This window comes from Megalops cyprinoides, chromosome 3 (assembly GCF_013368585.1).
Source record: "Megalops cyprinoides isolate fMegCyp1 chromosome 3, fMegCyp1.pri, whole genome shotgun sequence".
Lineage (NCBI taxonomy): Eukaryota > Metazoa > Chordata > Actinopteri > Elopiformes > Megalopidae > Megalops > Megalops cyprinoides.
The window spans coordinates 33565986-33583044 of record NC_050585.1 but is presented as its reverse complement, the minus strand read 5'-3'; the positions used below and the strand labels follow the sequence as shown (position 1 = coordinate 33583044).

At 39.6% G+C, this 17059-nt stretch overlaps 1 protein-coding gene across 1 annotated transcript; it reads right to left on the bottom strand.

Annotated features, from left to right (window-relative positions):
* Nucleotides 1–1731: 1731 nt before the first annotated feature.
* On the bottom strand, nt 1732–16331 carry mtnr1bb (melatonin receptor 1Bb). Its single transcript, XM_036524258.1, has 2 exons — nt 16145–16331; nt 1732–2665 (listed from the first exon to the last, which is right to left on the bottom strand). The coding sequence occupies exons 1-2, from the start codon at nt 16329–16331 to the stop codon at nt 1818–1820; spliced, it is 1035 nt and encodes a 344-aa protein (XP_036380151.1). The 3' UTR covers nt 1732–1817.
* Between the last annotated feature and the right edge of the window lie 728 nt (nt 16332–17059).

Here is a 17059-nt window from a genome sequence, read left to right as displayed (position 1 = left end):
CTTCCTACACGGGCCCCTGACAGCCTCTGGGCCCCCGTGCTCTGCACCGGTTGCACCGTCGATATTTACGCCAGTGACAAAGCATAAAAAAGGGTTTCATCCTACTGGCAGGGTGTCTGGTATAAAAGTATCTATAGACTATCATTTGGCTGCAATTTCATCTTTACCAAGAAATATCAATGTGATTTTTGTGGGCTGAGGTATGAATCCCTGCCGGGACACCACACTGGCTTTGTATCCTGAAGCATTGTTTATTTGCTTCTATTACTCCAGTAAATCCATTTGTCTGGGGCAAAGGAAATAAACAGAGAAAAAAAGTGTAAGTTTGCAAGAATAAGAGGATCTGCAAGCAATTGTCATTGATGGTAGGAGGTATGTATGTACATGTGAGTGTGCATGTGTATGTTTTTCCCTTGCAGCCAAAGTCACCACTGGGTACTGATAAATCACAGTGTTAATTTATTTAAATGGATTTTTTTACATCGTTTTTTATGAATTATCCCACTTCAATGAATGCTGGAGAATGTCAGGCATTCAGACATTGAGGTAATTTACCAGACCACTTTATAACAGGCCCAAAATCTCTGTTATGGACCTTGTTGTCTGTCTGGTCCCTTGCCTTTGTAGAAGACTTCTCTTGCCAAATAATTGGCAAGAGAAATTATAAGTGTAGTTAATGACTTCTCTAACTTTAAAACTATTACATTTGAAAATAAAACATTTTATCAGAATGCTCAACACTTTACATCAATATTGTTACAAAATGAATATCTACACATTGGCGGGCAGCCATGCCTACACAATATTACTTTTAATGGAAAAACAAGCCTTGTAAACCAGCCTTGAAACATACAATACATCACATTACATTCCAAATCAATTACTTTGGTCCCATATACAACAAACAGCATACTCTAGAGTTAGTAATCTGTTGCTGTATGTGCAGATACTAAAAAAGCAAACATCAAAATTCTCTTCACATGACTTTGCTCTGTGTGTGTTATTTTAACAAGCATAGTAGCTGGTCCATCAGCTGAATAAAGTAAATCATGCATTGTCTTTGTCTTCTTTCTTAGAAATTACATGTTTTGAAGTTCCAAACGGACATTTTTTTCCAAATAATATGAGGTATACACAAAATGCATACAGAAAAATATGAATGACTCTTGTCAAATAATAAGCACCATTTCATTGAGCCAACTGCTTTAGAACACCACAATGTTTTTGAAGATCTGTTTGTGCTTTTAAAAAGGAAGAGGGTATTGAAATTTACTCCTCCTGTCATGAAGTGATGGTTCTTTTACTGGATTCTTGCCACAAAAAGGACTTTTGCATGGATAAAAATCAGAGAAAAATACAGATTGCAAAGAAAGGTGCTGGTATACAGGATACGTTAAGGACAACCTCTCACGTTCTCTCTCTCTCAGACAGATACACGCACATTTTTTTCTGTCAGTGTATGTTAGCTCTGAACATACCATAAGAAAACATTTGGCACTTTGTATTGACTAATCTGTAAAGGAAAATATAATTTGAAGCTGTTTTGTGACACACTCGTATCGACAAAGTAAGCAAAATGCAACATTTTCAGCAGAAAGACAGGATGCACCCTGAGGAGTGTATACAGATATGATGAAAAAGTCATACTGTCCAATGCTTTGTGAGCTGCTTCTTAACATTTTAACCATTTTAGCCCAGGTCACAACCTTTCATCAGGTCTTTCCTCACATCAAATTGGCACTATTCCCCATGATCCATGCAAGCTACACAGAAGAGTATACCAGAAACAGGTTATTACAGAATTTTGCATTTTCCTGCTACTCGTTGTTATTGAGCCCTGGGGAGGGCTTGCTCTTTAGGCCCTCTGTACCCCCTCTAGATGTCTCAGTGTGGAAGCGCCTGGGCGCCCACACGGACATGATGATGCGCTTGTACTCCTTCCGGAAGTTCCGGTTCAGCAGACCGTAGATGATAGCGTTGAGGCAGCTGTTGAAGTACGCCATGAAGTAGCTTACAACAAAGAGCCACTCTGGGATACTGGGGCCCACACTTGGGGGGTCAATGGCCACAGCCAACCCGATAAGGTTCAGTGGCGCCCAGCAGATAGCAAAGAGCACAAACACTACGAACATGGTGATGAAGTTCCTCAGGTCGCTGGGCTTGAGTCGTGGGCGGACCTCGCTCTTAACCTTCCGTCGCACCTGGATGACCAGGACCCAAATCCGTAGGTAGCAGAACGTGACCACGGCAATAGGCACTAGGAAGTGGACCACCACAACTGCAATGGTGTAAGAGCTGCTTGCTGTCTGGGCAAAAGTGCAGGAGTAGACACGCGGGTCATACCGCAGTGAGCCAACAAAGAAGTTGGGCACGATGGCGACGACGGTCAGCACCCAGATGAGTCCGACGAACATCAGGGTGTTGCGGAAGCTGTAGAGCTTGTCATAGGCCAGGCTATGACAGATGTAGCAGTAGCGGTTGACGGCGATGCCGGTGATGTTGAAGATGGAGCCTATGACGCTCAGCCCCATCAGGAAGCCGCTCACCTTGCACTGTGTGTCGCCCAGGGACCAGCCATCATGGAAGATGGCGTACAGAACCAGTGGGTATGGATAGAAGGCCACCACCAGGTCCGCAAAAGCCAGGCTCACGACAAACACATTACCTGAAGAGAGGACCCGGAGAGCAGTTAGTAATGTGAAAAATGCCATTCTATAAAAAGAAACTCATAGTATTTGTCTGGACATTTAAACATTCATCATGCCCAGTGCTTTTTGTCCCCAATGATGGATTCTATTAACCAACCCTACTGTTTCAAGTGCCATGGGATCTTTAATGATCATAGTGAGTCAGGATCTTGTTGTACCATGACATTAGAAGGGAATGCTTCTGCAGCACAGTGTCCCCATCACTTAGATGTTACTTGGTCCAGAGGAAGGAATGCCCCCAACTGCCAATATCTTCTCTAATAGACTTGCTTCCATCAGGAGGTATCCTTTCTGAGTTTTAACCAAGCTCATCGCACTTAGCTCCTATTCTGTTCACATGAGATGGCTACACAGTAATATAGTAGTAAGGAACTGGGCTTGTAATTCAAGCGTGTCATTTCATCATGGGGCACTGCATTTGTACCCTTTGGAAAAAAGCTTTGTGCTTAAATTGCCAGAGTAAATATCTAGCTGTATAAATAGAAAACTTGTAATCTAATCTATGGAAGTTGCTGTGGATAATATATTTATGAATGAATTATTCTCAATCTGGCAGATCAATTTTGTTAGTAATCAACCATTATGGACAAGAATGCTTTCATCATGTTGTCCAATAATGTATGCTATTTTATGCTTTTTCCACCTTTTCCACCATTTTGATTTAGGAATCACCAATGTTACTGTGACAACAGATGTACAGGAGAACTGAAGCAAGACAAATGTAACCCCTGGCTGTATGTCACCACACTGAAGTGGTTGCCAATTGGAGGACAGTCGTAACTACACTCTCATCATCCAAGCAACTCCCAGGTCAATGATAACTCACAGGAGACCTAAAAGCGGTGAAATGAGGAGATCCTGTCGACTTACCCACCCCAACAAAGCCGCTGCAGGCCCTCAGTCATTGTCAGCTGATGGCATGACTGAGATCAAATCCAGGCTACAGCTCAGCTAAGGCTTTGAAGGAGGGGCTTGTCAACTAAGCCACTTGGAAGCCTGGATGTACAGGATGCCAATATTGATCAAAGTCAAACGGGACCAAAACAAGATCAAAATCAAAAAGATAAAGCTCTGATAGACTTGACTGTATTCAACTGACTTCCAGCTATTTATTACAATATGATAAGTATACTTTTACAAAATCCATCTGAAGCTGTATAAAATCCGATCCAAAAACCAAGGCTAAAAGCTATGCAAAGGTTTAAAATGCAAGTCAGTTCAGAGGAGAAGGTCTTGGTACATTTCATTGATGCAGATACAGGTTTAAAAATTGAGCTATTAGAGAGATGTGGACATGAATAAAGAAATATGCAGGGCACAACAAAGCTCTTGAGTGGAAATAACCTGGTTGCTAGGAAATCTTCCACAGTCATCCTGCGGTAAATATGATTCAATAAATATCAATTCCCACATGATGCTGTAAGGTCCAGCTTCATATAATGCCACGTTTGATTTTGAAGGGGGCTTGACATATAACAGTCATTCAAAACTCTATTAGGCAAAGTTGCTGTAATCCACCTCTAGTCAAGACAATGGACGAGGGCACTGGGTGGGGGAGGCAGAGGATGAAGGTGCCAGTTAGTGAAGAATGTACGGAAACCCAAGTCAGCCTGGTTGGTTCCTTGAGTCTGTCCTTACCCATATTCTGTGTCAGTGTGAAGTGGCCTGATAGCAGCCTGGATACACACCCCTTAGCATTCATTTTACCATTTAGCCCTTACGTTACTGTGCCTCTGTAATCCTGAGAGTTAGGCACCAACACAGTCTTCGGAGACCCACCATATAGACATTTTTCCAAAAAACACAGAGTAGGGTAGTGGTTAGGGAACTGAACTCGGAACCAGAAGATTGCTTTCAAATCCAATGCACTTCTGTTGTACCCTTGAGCAAGGAACTGAATCTCACTCATAATATTCACTCATAGACATGAACAGCTGGAAGATGTATGCTACAGTTTAGAAGAGCAAACATTACATTACATCATTTAGCAGAGGCTCTTACCCAGAGCAACTTACATAGGTTATACTTTTTTAACATTACCCATTTATACAGCTGGATATTTACTGAGACAATTATGGGTTAAGTACCTTGCCCAAGGGTACAACAGCGGTGCTCTAGCAGGGAATCGAACTGGCAACCTTTCGATCACGAGTCCTGCTCCTTAACCGCTATGCTACACTGCCGCCTGTTAACTAAAACAAACATGTGATAGTTATTGCAGCACAAGGACAATGTTTGAATTCCAAGGAACTTTAATTGGTTTCTGCTGTAAAGTTAAATTTCCAGCTTGTTGCATGCGTTCCAGAACCCATTAAGCAAATTAGATCTTTATTTAAGCATGAAACATTTGTAATGTTTGGTAATTGTGCGACAATGTCATTGCACATTCTGTTATTAATGGTTGTAGAGAAATGTAAGTTTTTTTGACTGTCTGTTCTTTAAAGATGTGCACAATAAGTAATTTTGCTGTGTCCCCATGTTGTAAAAGCAGTAGTGTTATCTATTCATTGAATACATTTTAAATCAAAACCCTCATCTTTTCTCAACTTTTTTTTAAAGCGGTCATGGAAAACATATTTGTTTTTATGTTAAGTGTCCACTTAAATATTCAAACCCAGAGCTATATTCTCCTTGAAATTCTGACTCAACCTCGGCATATTCTGTAAACCACAATATTACGGGGTGCTAAAATGGGACATAGATTTACTTTAGCATGCATTTTGTCCCTTACTTAAATATTTATCACACACTTAAACACATTTCAAATATCTGAAACTCTAAATCATAAACTCTAAATGTAAAATATGATGTCCCAAAATTATATTTTAAGGCCAAAAGAAATATTTCAGATAAATATTTGATTCTTTCAATTTTAAACATTTAGTAAAAATTTCAATGTATGCAAACGGCTCATACATTTTATACATAAGCAATTACATACATATAGTAAATGTTTAATGACTTCATCTTCATGTTTTATGTATGACTGTAATTATTTCATAAAGATAATAAGTATTTCAAACTAATATTTATACTACATTTTGTAAGCTCATAAGTACTTCTCAATCTCTTGGATACTTGTCCAGATCCACTTTCTTTGATAAGGTCACTGCAGGTAGACTTCTCTTTATCCTTCCATCAATAATTTCATTTGATTATTCAACATAAATATGTTGACAGGTGTCAGGTAATATGCCTTTCAAAATGCTGTAATTGTCATTGAGAATGCAGGGTGATACAATGAACTGGATAAGATCTTGAAATGGCTTTTCCAGTTTTGAGAACTAAGCAACCAATGGGTGCAAAGTGTTGTTCCATACCAGGGGTGACAACTGACCAAAAGTTATTTTATAAAATAAAATTGGCAAAACAGAAAAAACTGGCAAAACTTGACAGGCATATGATGAGTTACACAGCCATCACTGAAAGGTGTGGAGAAGTTAAAGCTGAAAATAATTCCAACTTTAATAGCAAATCAGCAGGTCACACAACCATACCAACAGACCAACATTTATCTTTTACAGAAGCAGAATAACTTAAATTCTATAAATGAATGGAATTAAATTGATGGCCTTGGCAGTTCTAGTTCTAAATGTATATGACACAATAAATATTTGCAGCATTTACTAATGTCTTAAGAATGACATATTTACAAAAGGTATGAAATATTTTCAAATGTATTACATTTTATGTAGATGTATGAAATATCTAATAATTGTAAGTGAAGCTGTGATATGTTTTTAAATGTCTGTACATCTTTGAAAAATTTATTACACTTTGAAAAAGTCCAAATGATAAAACATTTATCTTAAATATTTATTTTTGCATAAATTTTTAAATCTGGGAGAGCAGATTATCTAAAGTTATACTAACCCTAACCATAATAAAAGGGGAAAAATAGCATATTATGTTGGATAAAATAAATATTTGATAAAATAATATTATCTATAACTTCAATGGGTGAAAAATACATGTATTTTACATCACATTTGGTGTTACATTCTTTATTTAGTATATTTGTCTGTAGGAACCTATTAAATGCATGATACCTAAAAAGTCCTTACTGCACGGGGCTACAGTCATGAATGGAAATGACAAAAATTGTTTTGTCCCTGCTGTTGTTTCTGCCCAGCTGTGACTAATTCAGTTCTGCACATTGTAGTTTTACTAAGCATCATAAGTCTTACCTCCATAACTATGTGTGATGCTGAGACAATACAGGTCTATGTACACTGTGACTTATCCAGGCCCATTACAAAATGCAGGAGGCAGAGGAGATGGCAGTTGTCCAAAATGTTTTTCAATGGCTTCCTTTTCTTTAGACAGCCTTGTAACAAGTGGTTGTTTCTTTTCTTTGTGTGCAGTGACATCATCTTTGACAAAACTCATAATGACAGAACTTCAGTGCACCAGTGTAAGCTCATGCAAATCACTGGTGCCATAAAACTAAGCCTGTCAGTCATAACTTTGATGGCAAATGCAGAAGAAATCAGAAGGGTATCATAGACAGACACTGGAACAATTTGGAAATAATAGCATAACATGTTGTTTAACAAAAATAATTAAATTAATTTATTAACTAAATAATTAAAAAGAAATTAGTTAAAACAACTTAATGCCATAGAGTGCAGTGTGAGTAATTTATAAACAAACCCTCCAGCATGATGGAATTGCACAATACATAAACCAGTTTATACAAGGCAGTTAACACATAGCTCTAAACCACAACCCAATCATAGACACACACAGCTGTTTGCGGAGCAGCTATCAACCCCATAAACACCATCAGAGAAGACATTGGACCGTGAAATAAGCAATCCTTTTCTGGGCAGGTGGGCGGTAGAACTTGACAGTTTTCAAAGAAGTTGATCAGGTTGCACAATTTGTGCTGTGAATGCAACATGGCATAATGAATGCCAATTAAAAATGCTGAAGGACAAAATAGCACTGAAATATTTTGAAACAAGAAATATTAATGGTGTGGCAAAGATACTATACCTGTGGGTTCAAAAATCACAGATGGGGGCACTGCTATTACCACTTTACATTATTCATGTGCTTAGGAGAGGCCATTACCCAGGGCGTCTTGCGTAGCCTGTGTTATCAGCATTAGCAATTCAGGCCTGCACCGGCAGCTGCCCGCTGGGGCAGTTGAACCTGTAAGTCATAAGCCCAGGTCCCCAAGCGTTACTCCATGCCGTGCAAAAATAGGGCCACTATGGATCAGAATGCATGCCAAGCAAACATTTCATGGAGAAGAAGAGAATAAAATTTACGCTCTGTGATCGTCAGCCTGCTGCACCAGCAGGACTGCCATGATCTCTGACTCACTGTTGCCACACTCTGGATAATATCATTATGACACCACACTTGTGAAACTGAAGTCTGACAATTTTACTAGCCCTGTTTTACAATGTGGCATTTCATGTGCTTGGCTCCATATTGAGTGAATTTAGAGAAAATTATATATTTATTTACCTTTCCTGTAAAAATACTCACCTCTGAATAGCAGACTACAGTACCCAGGAGGCAGTAGGAGGGACACATTATACTCATTACATTAAGGGTTAGGGGGTTCCTTAAAGGTGACATATTTTCCTCATACTTATCTGTAGATTTATTTGAGCTGTTTCGTCCTATTTTACTCAGCCTCTCCATTTACAATGGAATGGCAATCTGGCAACGTGTTCGCACAGTGATTCAAGAAATACAAAGCCAACAGAGCAAGAGAGAGAACAAAGTGGGTAGGTGCCAGGTGGGGAGGGGGGTGGGGGTGCTCATTTGTTTCTTGATCCAGACATACGATCTTGAGTGGAATGAAATCTGTCTGGCACACTTTTCGGTGTTATCAAAGGATTCATGAGCTAGGTGTCATGCCAACAGGTTTCAATGTCATATCAATGAAATAATAATTGAGCCTATGCCAGGGAAGTTAAATTAAGTAAAATACAAGCACACAGCATGCTTTGGAAACAGCTGAAGCAATCAGATTCATCTGGTATTTTGTTCAAATGTATACCCTTTAACACTCAGATGCTGAATCTGAATAATTTACAGAGTCAGTGTTTAATGGGCAGTGTCAATCCACAACTAAGTGTCATGTCCTCAAAGACAAGAAGACTGAGGAGCTTAATTTAGAAAACAGTGCTTCTGCAGCTGGCATGTACTCTGACAGGATGAGGTTTTACTGGCGTGTCAAAACCTCCATGATGTTTTTCAAAACCCCATGAATGATGCAACACAGCATTTTTAAACAAGGTGTTTTGAATCCCCTAAATGATGGCAGTACTGTGGAGGGGTTTCAAAGTGATTTTGTTTTAGCAGAGCGCTTTTCTGAGACAGAACCTTGAACTGCAGAAAACCCACAGCTCAAATGTTGAGAGAAGAGCGCAGTGAGTGATATCCACCAAGATCCGACATATTTTGATATATTGTCCCCCCCACTGTCAACTCCAAAAAAGAGAGTAACAGATTAAAAAATACTGAAAAGAAATAAACAGTGTATCAGGCTAAAAATATTAATGATCAAAAGGGATTTCAGACCATCCTAGGGGCTTTCCAAAGGGATTTGAGAAGGGATTGTGGGAAATTTTGGATAATTCCCCACTAGACATGAGTGCTATGTATACCTTGCTCTATAATCACCCTCCACCCACTTTTGCTTGCCTCTTCCCGCTGTGAATGAGTTGTCACCGGTGGGTGAGCACACTAAAGCCCTCCAGAGCACTGCAGAGTAGAGCCGGGTGATGCAGGGATTTTTATCAGCATTTAAAAGGATTGAAACAAGTTCACTTATCTGGTGGAAGCTGGATGACTCACACCGTCCACTCTTTGGAGTAGAAAAAAAAATTGCTAATGTAAGGTTTTGCAGATCCAAGCAAATATTTCATGCTGTCGTCAGAAAATCAAAGGTGTAGAGGCCAGAATATTGAGGGTGCTGGTCTGCCATCAGTTAGCTCAGCACAAAGGGAATGTATTTAAGATACTCCCTAGGGAGATGAGAGGGGTTATACAGGTCAAAATCCCACACAAAACATATTCAGTGAAAAGCCATGTCCTGCCTTTGAAGTAACACCATGCAGGATACCTGTGGTGGGCTGAGAATGAGTCTTAAATGAATTGAATGTGTAACAAAGATGTAACAATTGTTTAAATTTATTGTAAAAAATAACAATACGTAACCTAGTTAAAAGTTTACAAAATTGAAGTACATCACTACCATTGTGAAGATGTGAGGCATAGCTTTAAAAATGCCCAGTACAGAAAACAAATGCCAGATATAAATTGTCATTATAAGCAAGACCTCTCCAGGCATCATGAACCCACACTAATAAAGTGAAGCACTTCAGTGATCTATCCCCGTAATCAGGAACCTACTGTTCAATAAAATGTTTCCCTGTGTACTGCAAGAGGGTGGGTGGACAGTAAATAACAATTTTGCATGATGCATAAAAACTAATTACAAACCCATTGACACAGTACATTCTCTCAAAGTGCCCATGTCATTGCAGGGATGCGGCAACATTGTCAACATGTAACAGAAACGTTGTGGAAAATTGTTTTGAGCTGGGAAGGGCGTGGTAATGTTATTCATTTGTGTGACCAAGAACATCAACAACATTTTAATTAGATCCATGGTAACACTTCATATTAAGTGTGACTTCATAAGTCCTTAAAAAGAAGTCAAACAATTGTAGTGTTTCATGACTGCTGATGTAATGTGATAGTGCCTGGCCAGTTAAAAATGAAACCATGCTGTGAAGGGGAGCCTTTACCTCTCCCTTGAACCTAATTGTTAATTCTTGTCAATCATTTGTTAATTGTGTGCACCTGATGATGATTGGTAAGGGAACCAGCCTATTGGCTAACAAGCCACATCTTACTAATTGAAGGCAGATTAAATGCAGGTGTGGCTGGAGAGCAAGAGGGAAGGCTCATTTTGTCCCTGTATTTGGTTGGTGTGGGCTGGTTTCTTCATGGTTTGTTTCTTCTCAGTTATGGGAGAAGTGTCAGCCAGCTTCTGGCAGTTGTTATGAAGCACATCTTCTCACAGCTGCTTTATAAAATACTAGCACCATGTCTATAAAGGTGTTAAGGGTTATACGGGTACAGGCTATATTTTTTTTGTAAAGGCCTTATATAGGTATGTTTAATAAACAGCGTTGCTAGAAATCCATGCTGCACAGAAATTTTAATAAATAAAAGAAAAATCCCACTAAATGTTGGAACTGTTAGCCATTTCCTTCTATGAACATTTAATGCCAGACCACTCTCTGTTGATTTGAATTAAATAATTGTTCATCCCATGGCTCTGTTATCAGTTGGTGGCAGTTTTGGATTATGTTCGTCCTAGAACGTGAAGCGCTACTTCAAACTTCACTCTGTTCTTAGACTGTTTTTGCAGCCATCTCTTACCTGGGTATAAAATACATATTTTTAAATTAACCATTCAAAATCTGTGTGGGGCGTGACTCAAACCACCCTCTGCAGCGTAACTTTTACATTGACAAGACAATGAAGTTCTTTTCCTCCAGCTGCTCCTGTCTCTACCTCTAACCATGCCCATTGTCTAATTTACATGAACAAGCCTTTTGCACTTTTGAAATGCAAAGCTTTTTACTCCAACTCTCCAAGCATAAAAACACAGATTCTAAACTTTAATCAAAGATGCATTTAATCTGACCTTAAATGAAATGCATACTGAATTTTGCGCTATGTACTCAAATAAAAAAAATATATTATCCCTTTTAAACATTCATTAACTTTGTAACCTTTTCACTTTAGCAAATATGCTGAAGCTGGCATTCTTTCTGCTGTCTGTACTCTCAAATCACTATCAAAGTAGAAATACTTCAGGTTGTTACACAAGGCACAAGGATTCATGCTGTGAAACCCAAACCACTAACACCTGCATCCGATGTGCACAATCCTGTGGGTTCTTTTGGCAGTGCTAGTGCAATTTCTGAGGCTTTAGAACTGTTTTCAGAGAGGTGTGCTGGCATCCATTTTTCATGTTTTAATGGAGCTAGGACACTTGGCAGAAGCAACAGGTGAGCTAGGCATAAAACCATAATGGGATAAAAAGCATGACAAGGCTGTGACAATGACAGGTTACCTGCCACATTACCCTTAAAATACCTTTTGCCTGGTGGTTTTTTGGGAAGATTTAAATAGTACCAACATAGCACAATTTCCCCCAAACAAATGGTCACACCCTTGCCATACCCAGATACAGAATGTGCAAATACATGCAAGGAGAAAAACAGCTTTCACAAGTGCCATCTTTACTTATTTGCACTTTCCCAAAATACAGATCCAACTACCTGTATTTGATTGTTATGCCTATTATTCCCTTTAAATTGGACACGCTCCCCGTTATGGCACACTCCTTCACATCCCGAGATGCGAACAGCCTAAAACATCTTCTCCTCTTTCTCGTACAAAGGATGGCATGCAAGCCAAGCCTGACCATATCAATAGCATTAGACAGATGCTTGGACTGAAAATAAACACAGAAAGACCACATTTATGGCTCTGAACAGCCAAAATCCTATCTCCATCCTAGTCCATCAACAAGAGCTTGCAGTCAAGGACAACTTCACATGCCTGGGAAGTGTGGTCTGCTCAGATGTAAGTGCTGATAAAGCCATTACTAGCCACCACACTAAAATCAAGGAAACCATTTTCAGACTCAGACCAGACTGGAAATCAAACATGTAGTCCACAACAAGTTGAGGCTTTATACCAGTTGTGTCCTATCAACACAGTGGTATGGTTCTGAGTGCTACATTCTACATTCCACACAAAATGCCTCAAGTTTTCTGGCCTTCAACCATCAAGATGGAAAATGGAGAGGGCACCTCCTGAGGTACAAAGGGAATAACATCCCAAAAGCAGAGCTTAGGATGGCCCCAGAAGGAAGATGCAAACCTGGACAACTTAAAACAATATCAGTGGAAAGAAAATTGAAGTAAAGGAAGGTGAACTGGAACCAGGTTGCAAAACAAAACAGGTTTTAGATGTGGAAGTGGAAAGGTCTTGTTTATATATATATATATATATATATATATATATATACATACATAGACCGCTAGCGTTGCAGTCTGCGCGTTAGCACAACACATTGAAAATCCCTGGCATAAGCACCTTGAAAGGCGTCTGATAGAGCATCCCCTGTTGCTCTTCACACCGTCTGCAGTGCCATCACAGTTTAGTAATTGTGAAAGGGTTTTTATAGCATTGTGAAAAGGCCATTGAAGGCAGGAGCACACCGACTGGCTTTCTGTTGTGTCTGAGTACTCACACACATTGCAGCATGCTGAGTTCATTAAAGGCTTAGCCCCATCCATTTTTCTCATGGGACAAAGTCATGTCTCCTCTTAAAATGAACATGATATACCTGTGATGGATATTGAAGAGATATTTTTTTCAAAAGAAATTTTAAAAGATAAATGCTTTATTGGCCCCAGGCAACAATAAATATCCAACATAATGATCTGCATATAAATAAGGGTGAAATATGTTTTCCCGTGCATTATCAGATTGTTTAAATTTTGTTGACTAGATGTGAAAGCAGCACATTTATTTTTCACATTTGATGCACCCCCTCCCAGTGCCACAATAGTCCCATGAAGTTGTCCCCCCATAACACAGCAGTAGATGAAACAGCATTTCAAACTGTCAGCCTCACTGAAGCTCCTCTGTGCATTTCAAATGTTTCCTTTTGTTCCAGTGACACAAGCAGCGCTATGTTAATTTTTTGTAACGAAGGAGAGTACACGTTGTGCTAAGGCAAAGTTTCACACAGGGGTTTGTCCACATCTGTAAAAAATCAGATAACAATTTCTGAAGAGAGCCCCAGCATTTTAGAGCGAAATGGGGACCTTTGATTTCCCCACCACTTAGGAACACTTTACAAACCCCACAGAAGACACACTGCAACCTTGACTATGTGGTAGAGTACACACTTTTCACAGAACTATTCACTGGAAAAATGTAATGTAAAAAACAGTAGAACAGAGGCCCTTAAAGGAATCGCTATGGCAGTTTCCCAGTAGTAGGAAAAATAGGGAAGCCAATGAAGAATGTCTTGATTAACAAACAGTGCCAACAATGCCCAGGATTCAATGCTGATGACTCATCGGCCAACCTCAACAGTGCATGACCTCACTTCTTGTCAGACCTTTGGCTGCCTCTTGTAATCTCATCAGCAGACTTTAAGGGTATTGACCTGGTGAGGGCTGTTGCTGCCGGTGCGGGTCTGACTCGGTTAGGGTTTATGATTGACCCAGCATTGCCATTCTGCTCCATTTCAGATTATGCAACACGCCAACATCAAGCTTCCAGTTGTAGAGTAGAGACATCAGCGTAAAGGTTGCACAAAAAGCCAGTGCACCACTGTCAGGACTGGATGACTCATAGTGAGACACGTAGATTTGACATCCCTCCCCCCATTCAACAATTGGAAAGAGCTCTTATACACACACATACACACAGACACAGGAGAGACCTAAACGGGGGGCTATATATGAATAACAAAATTCAATTTTATTCATTTGGTATGTAACAACTTTAATTTCTCATAGTAGTGCCCCAGCCAGCCCATCTGTGTGCTGTGTTTGGGAACAATAGAGCCCACCTTCCTTCAGATAATTGCACATCCAAACAATTCACAGCATGCTGTTACATTAGTGAGGGACAAAGTGCAGGGAACAGACAACAGCACCAACTCCAGAGACAATCTTACGTGCAAACACTCCTACACCCCACGTCATGAATTTCAATGAATTACTGATGGTACCCTTAGGAATCCATTGATGCCAGGAATACAGGAATTCCTTTTTCTGGCACATTTTGGGAATGTAAGATGCTCAATTAATGATAAGGAGGAAAAACAACAATACTCTATCTCACATCCTTTGGATATATCGTTTTTCTATCTGATGTGAAATTTCATGTATTATCAAACAGGGAATTCCTGTCGATGGAACTGTGGAACTGACTTATTTGTGAATAGCAATATTCAGAAGTTGATAAATAACCCTCAAAATCTATATTGATGCAAAACAAAATATTCTCAGTTGGCTGGGTTTTGCCGTCACACAAATAGACACCCACACAGAGAAGGAGAGAGAGAGAGAATGAGAGAGAAAGAAAGCAATACAAGGACTAATGACCTGATGACCTGGAAAGAGGAAAGTAGTTGAACAGAACAATTAACACCATGCACCTCTACTGATGGCTCACTTGTGTGCCATTCCTTACAATAATGTTCTGAAGAAATTATCAACACACTGTAGGGAAAAACACAGCTGATGGCTATAATAAAGAAAAGTTCTGCTTTTTAGTGACTTACTTGTTTGGAAGCTGTTTTTAATATGTAACATTACTTCTCCCATGGTTACCTAATTGTGTGCCACCGTGCACTCTAAGAAAAGTCCATATAGCTCTTTGTGTTGTTCAGCAGCAGCGGCTTTGTGCAAACAGGTACAAGTTTGGAATTTTGATAGCTAGCGGAATCACTGATGTAAACAGGTTCTCTCAGCAAATTGCAGACTAACTACTCCTTTCACCAACATTTGCCGAACAAGTGGGATTTGGGATTTTAATCCCAAAACTGGTCTCGAAGGGTAGTATACTCACTGACTCAACTTTGAGACAGTACACGGTAGAGAATCCTACAAGCCGATCTTTTAAATGTTGTAGGTCTCCAAGTTGTTGTATTAAAGACACATGGCGGCTTACGTCACATAATTGAGAGGGGCGCCGTGAAATCTCATAACATAAAAACGATTGACCATATCAATTCATTCGGTCTTTCATTCAAGCAACTCCGTTCCACCGAAGTGTCTACACGGCGCATGAATGGTTGTCACGAAACCATTCAAAGCTATGTTACGTCATTCTCATGGATGATGCAAACTCTTTCACTAGAATCATCTCGCACATCCCGTATTTGCTGTTGTCATATTGATTGCTCATTTGCAATGTAGTTTATTTGGAAATAAAAACGGGAAGCATCAACAAAACGAGTCATCAGAAAACGTATGAAATAAATTAGAAGAAATAGCCTACATCTAAGTATACGTCGAAATATATGTCCAATTATGTAATAAAAATTATTTTTGTCTCTTTTTTATCATATGTATTATAACTTAGAATATCATTAACAACAACATATAGGCAACATTTGACAACGTCACACACTGTATTCAGAAGCAGAGATTAAAATTTCACTTCATATGTATTTTTGCTTGCTCAAATGATAGCTTTGACAAATATTTCAAAATATACTGGGGAAAATAATTTGATCTCATATTGTGTTCTATATTTCGTAAGTGCGACTTGTCAGAAAACTTTTAACCATGACATTGCATAAAATGTAATTAGAATGTATTCCAGCCTCATACACTAACGGCGGCAAAGAGGAAGCTTACCGGCGTTTCTCAGCTTCCGATTTCTAAATACGGAGATGATCACAAGCAGATTCCCCAATACATCTACCACGGTGGTGAAGATCAGCACGCTGGCCAGCACCGCGATAGCCCAGGCAGGACGCACACCCGCTCCCAATGGTCGACCCAGTTCCGTGCGGTTCCTGAGGAAAGAAACGTTCTCTGGCATGCCTAAATATCTTGGGTACCCACGTTTGTAGTCTCCACCGTCCGAATCATTCAAAATCACTCAACAAAGAAAATATTGTAATTCTATAAAGTGTCGAGGATGTGAACAAAACATATATACGAGACAGCTTCGTATTAAACTTGCCATTTTCCACTATTTTCTGTAAGGGTTCACGTGCACAGCGTTGCAAGTTACCACGGAGGGAAGTGTTGTTGAATGACAGTTTCTAGTCGTACTCGTTATGAGTTAATTACTCCAGCTGCTATCAGTAGTTCCCTGAGACTGCACGCGTGCGCCTTTGTCTGATATTGAAACTCTATTGCACGGGCAGCGTGGAAGTTCTTGCCTCTAAATTGATAGCAGGATCGGAAAACGTCCGCGGCGGTGTTTCAAGCGGGCGATGCTTTACTCTGTCTGATTTTTTTTTTCTTAAATAGCAGCAGCAAATCCATGACATGAAACAGCAAGAGGGTTGGCTCTCTTTCAGAGACAGGACCTATAAGGCAGCATGTATTATTATTGTGTATCTGGGACCAGATATATGTGCAGCGTTAATGACCACAGAACACAGATCTGTGTATGCTGAATATTTTAGCTTTATTTACCAGCGAGTGAAGAAATTTGTTCAATCATAGTTTAAGATTTGTGACTTACGACACTCAAAATCCAGATAAAGGGACTTTATGCAGCAGCGAATGCATTGTGTTCTACTGAGCGTCGTTGGGAAC

Coding starts and splice junctions, on each gene's coding strand:
- mtnr1bb (XM_036524258.1), bottom strand. CDS start 16,331: ATGCCAGAGAACGTTTCTTTCCTCAGGAACCGCACGGAACTGGGTCGA. Junction 2,666..16,144: donor TCGGAAGCTGAGAAACGCCG/GTAAGCTTCCTC, acceptor TCCTCTCTTCAG/GTAATGTGTTTGTCGTGAGC.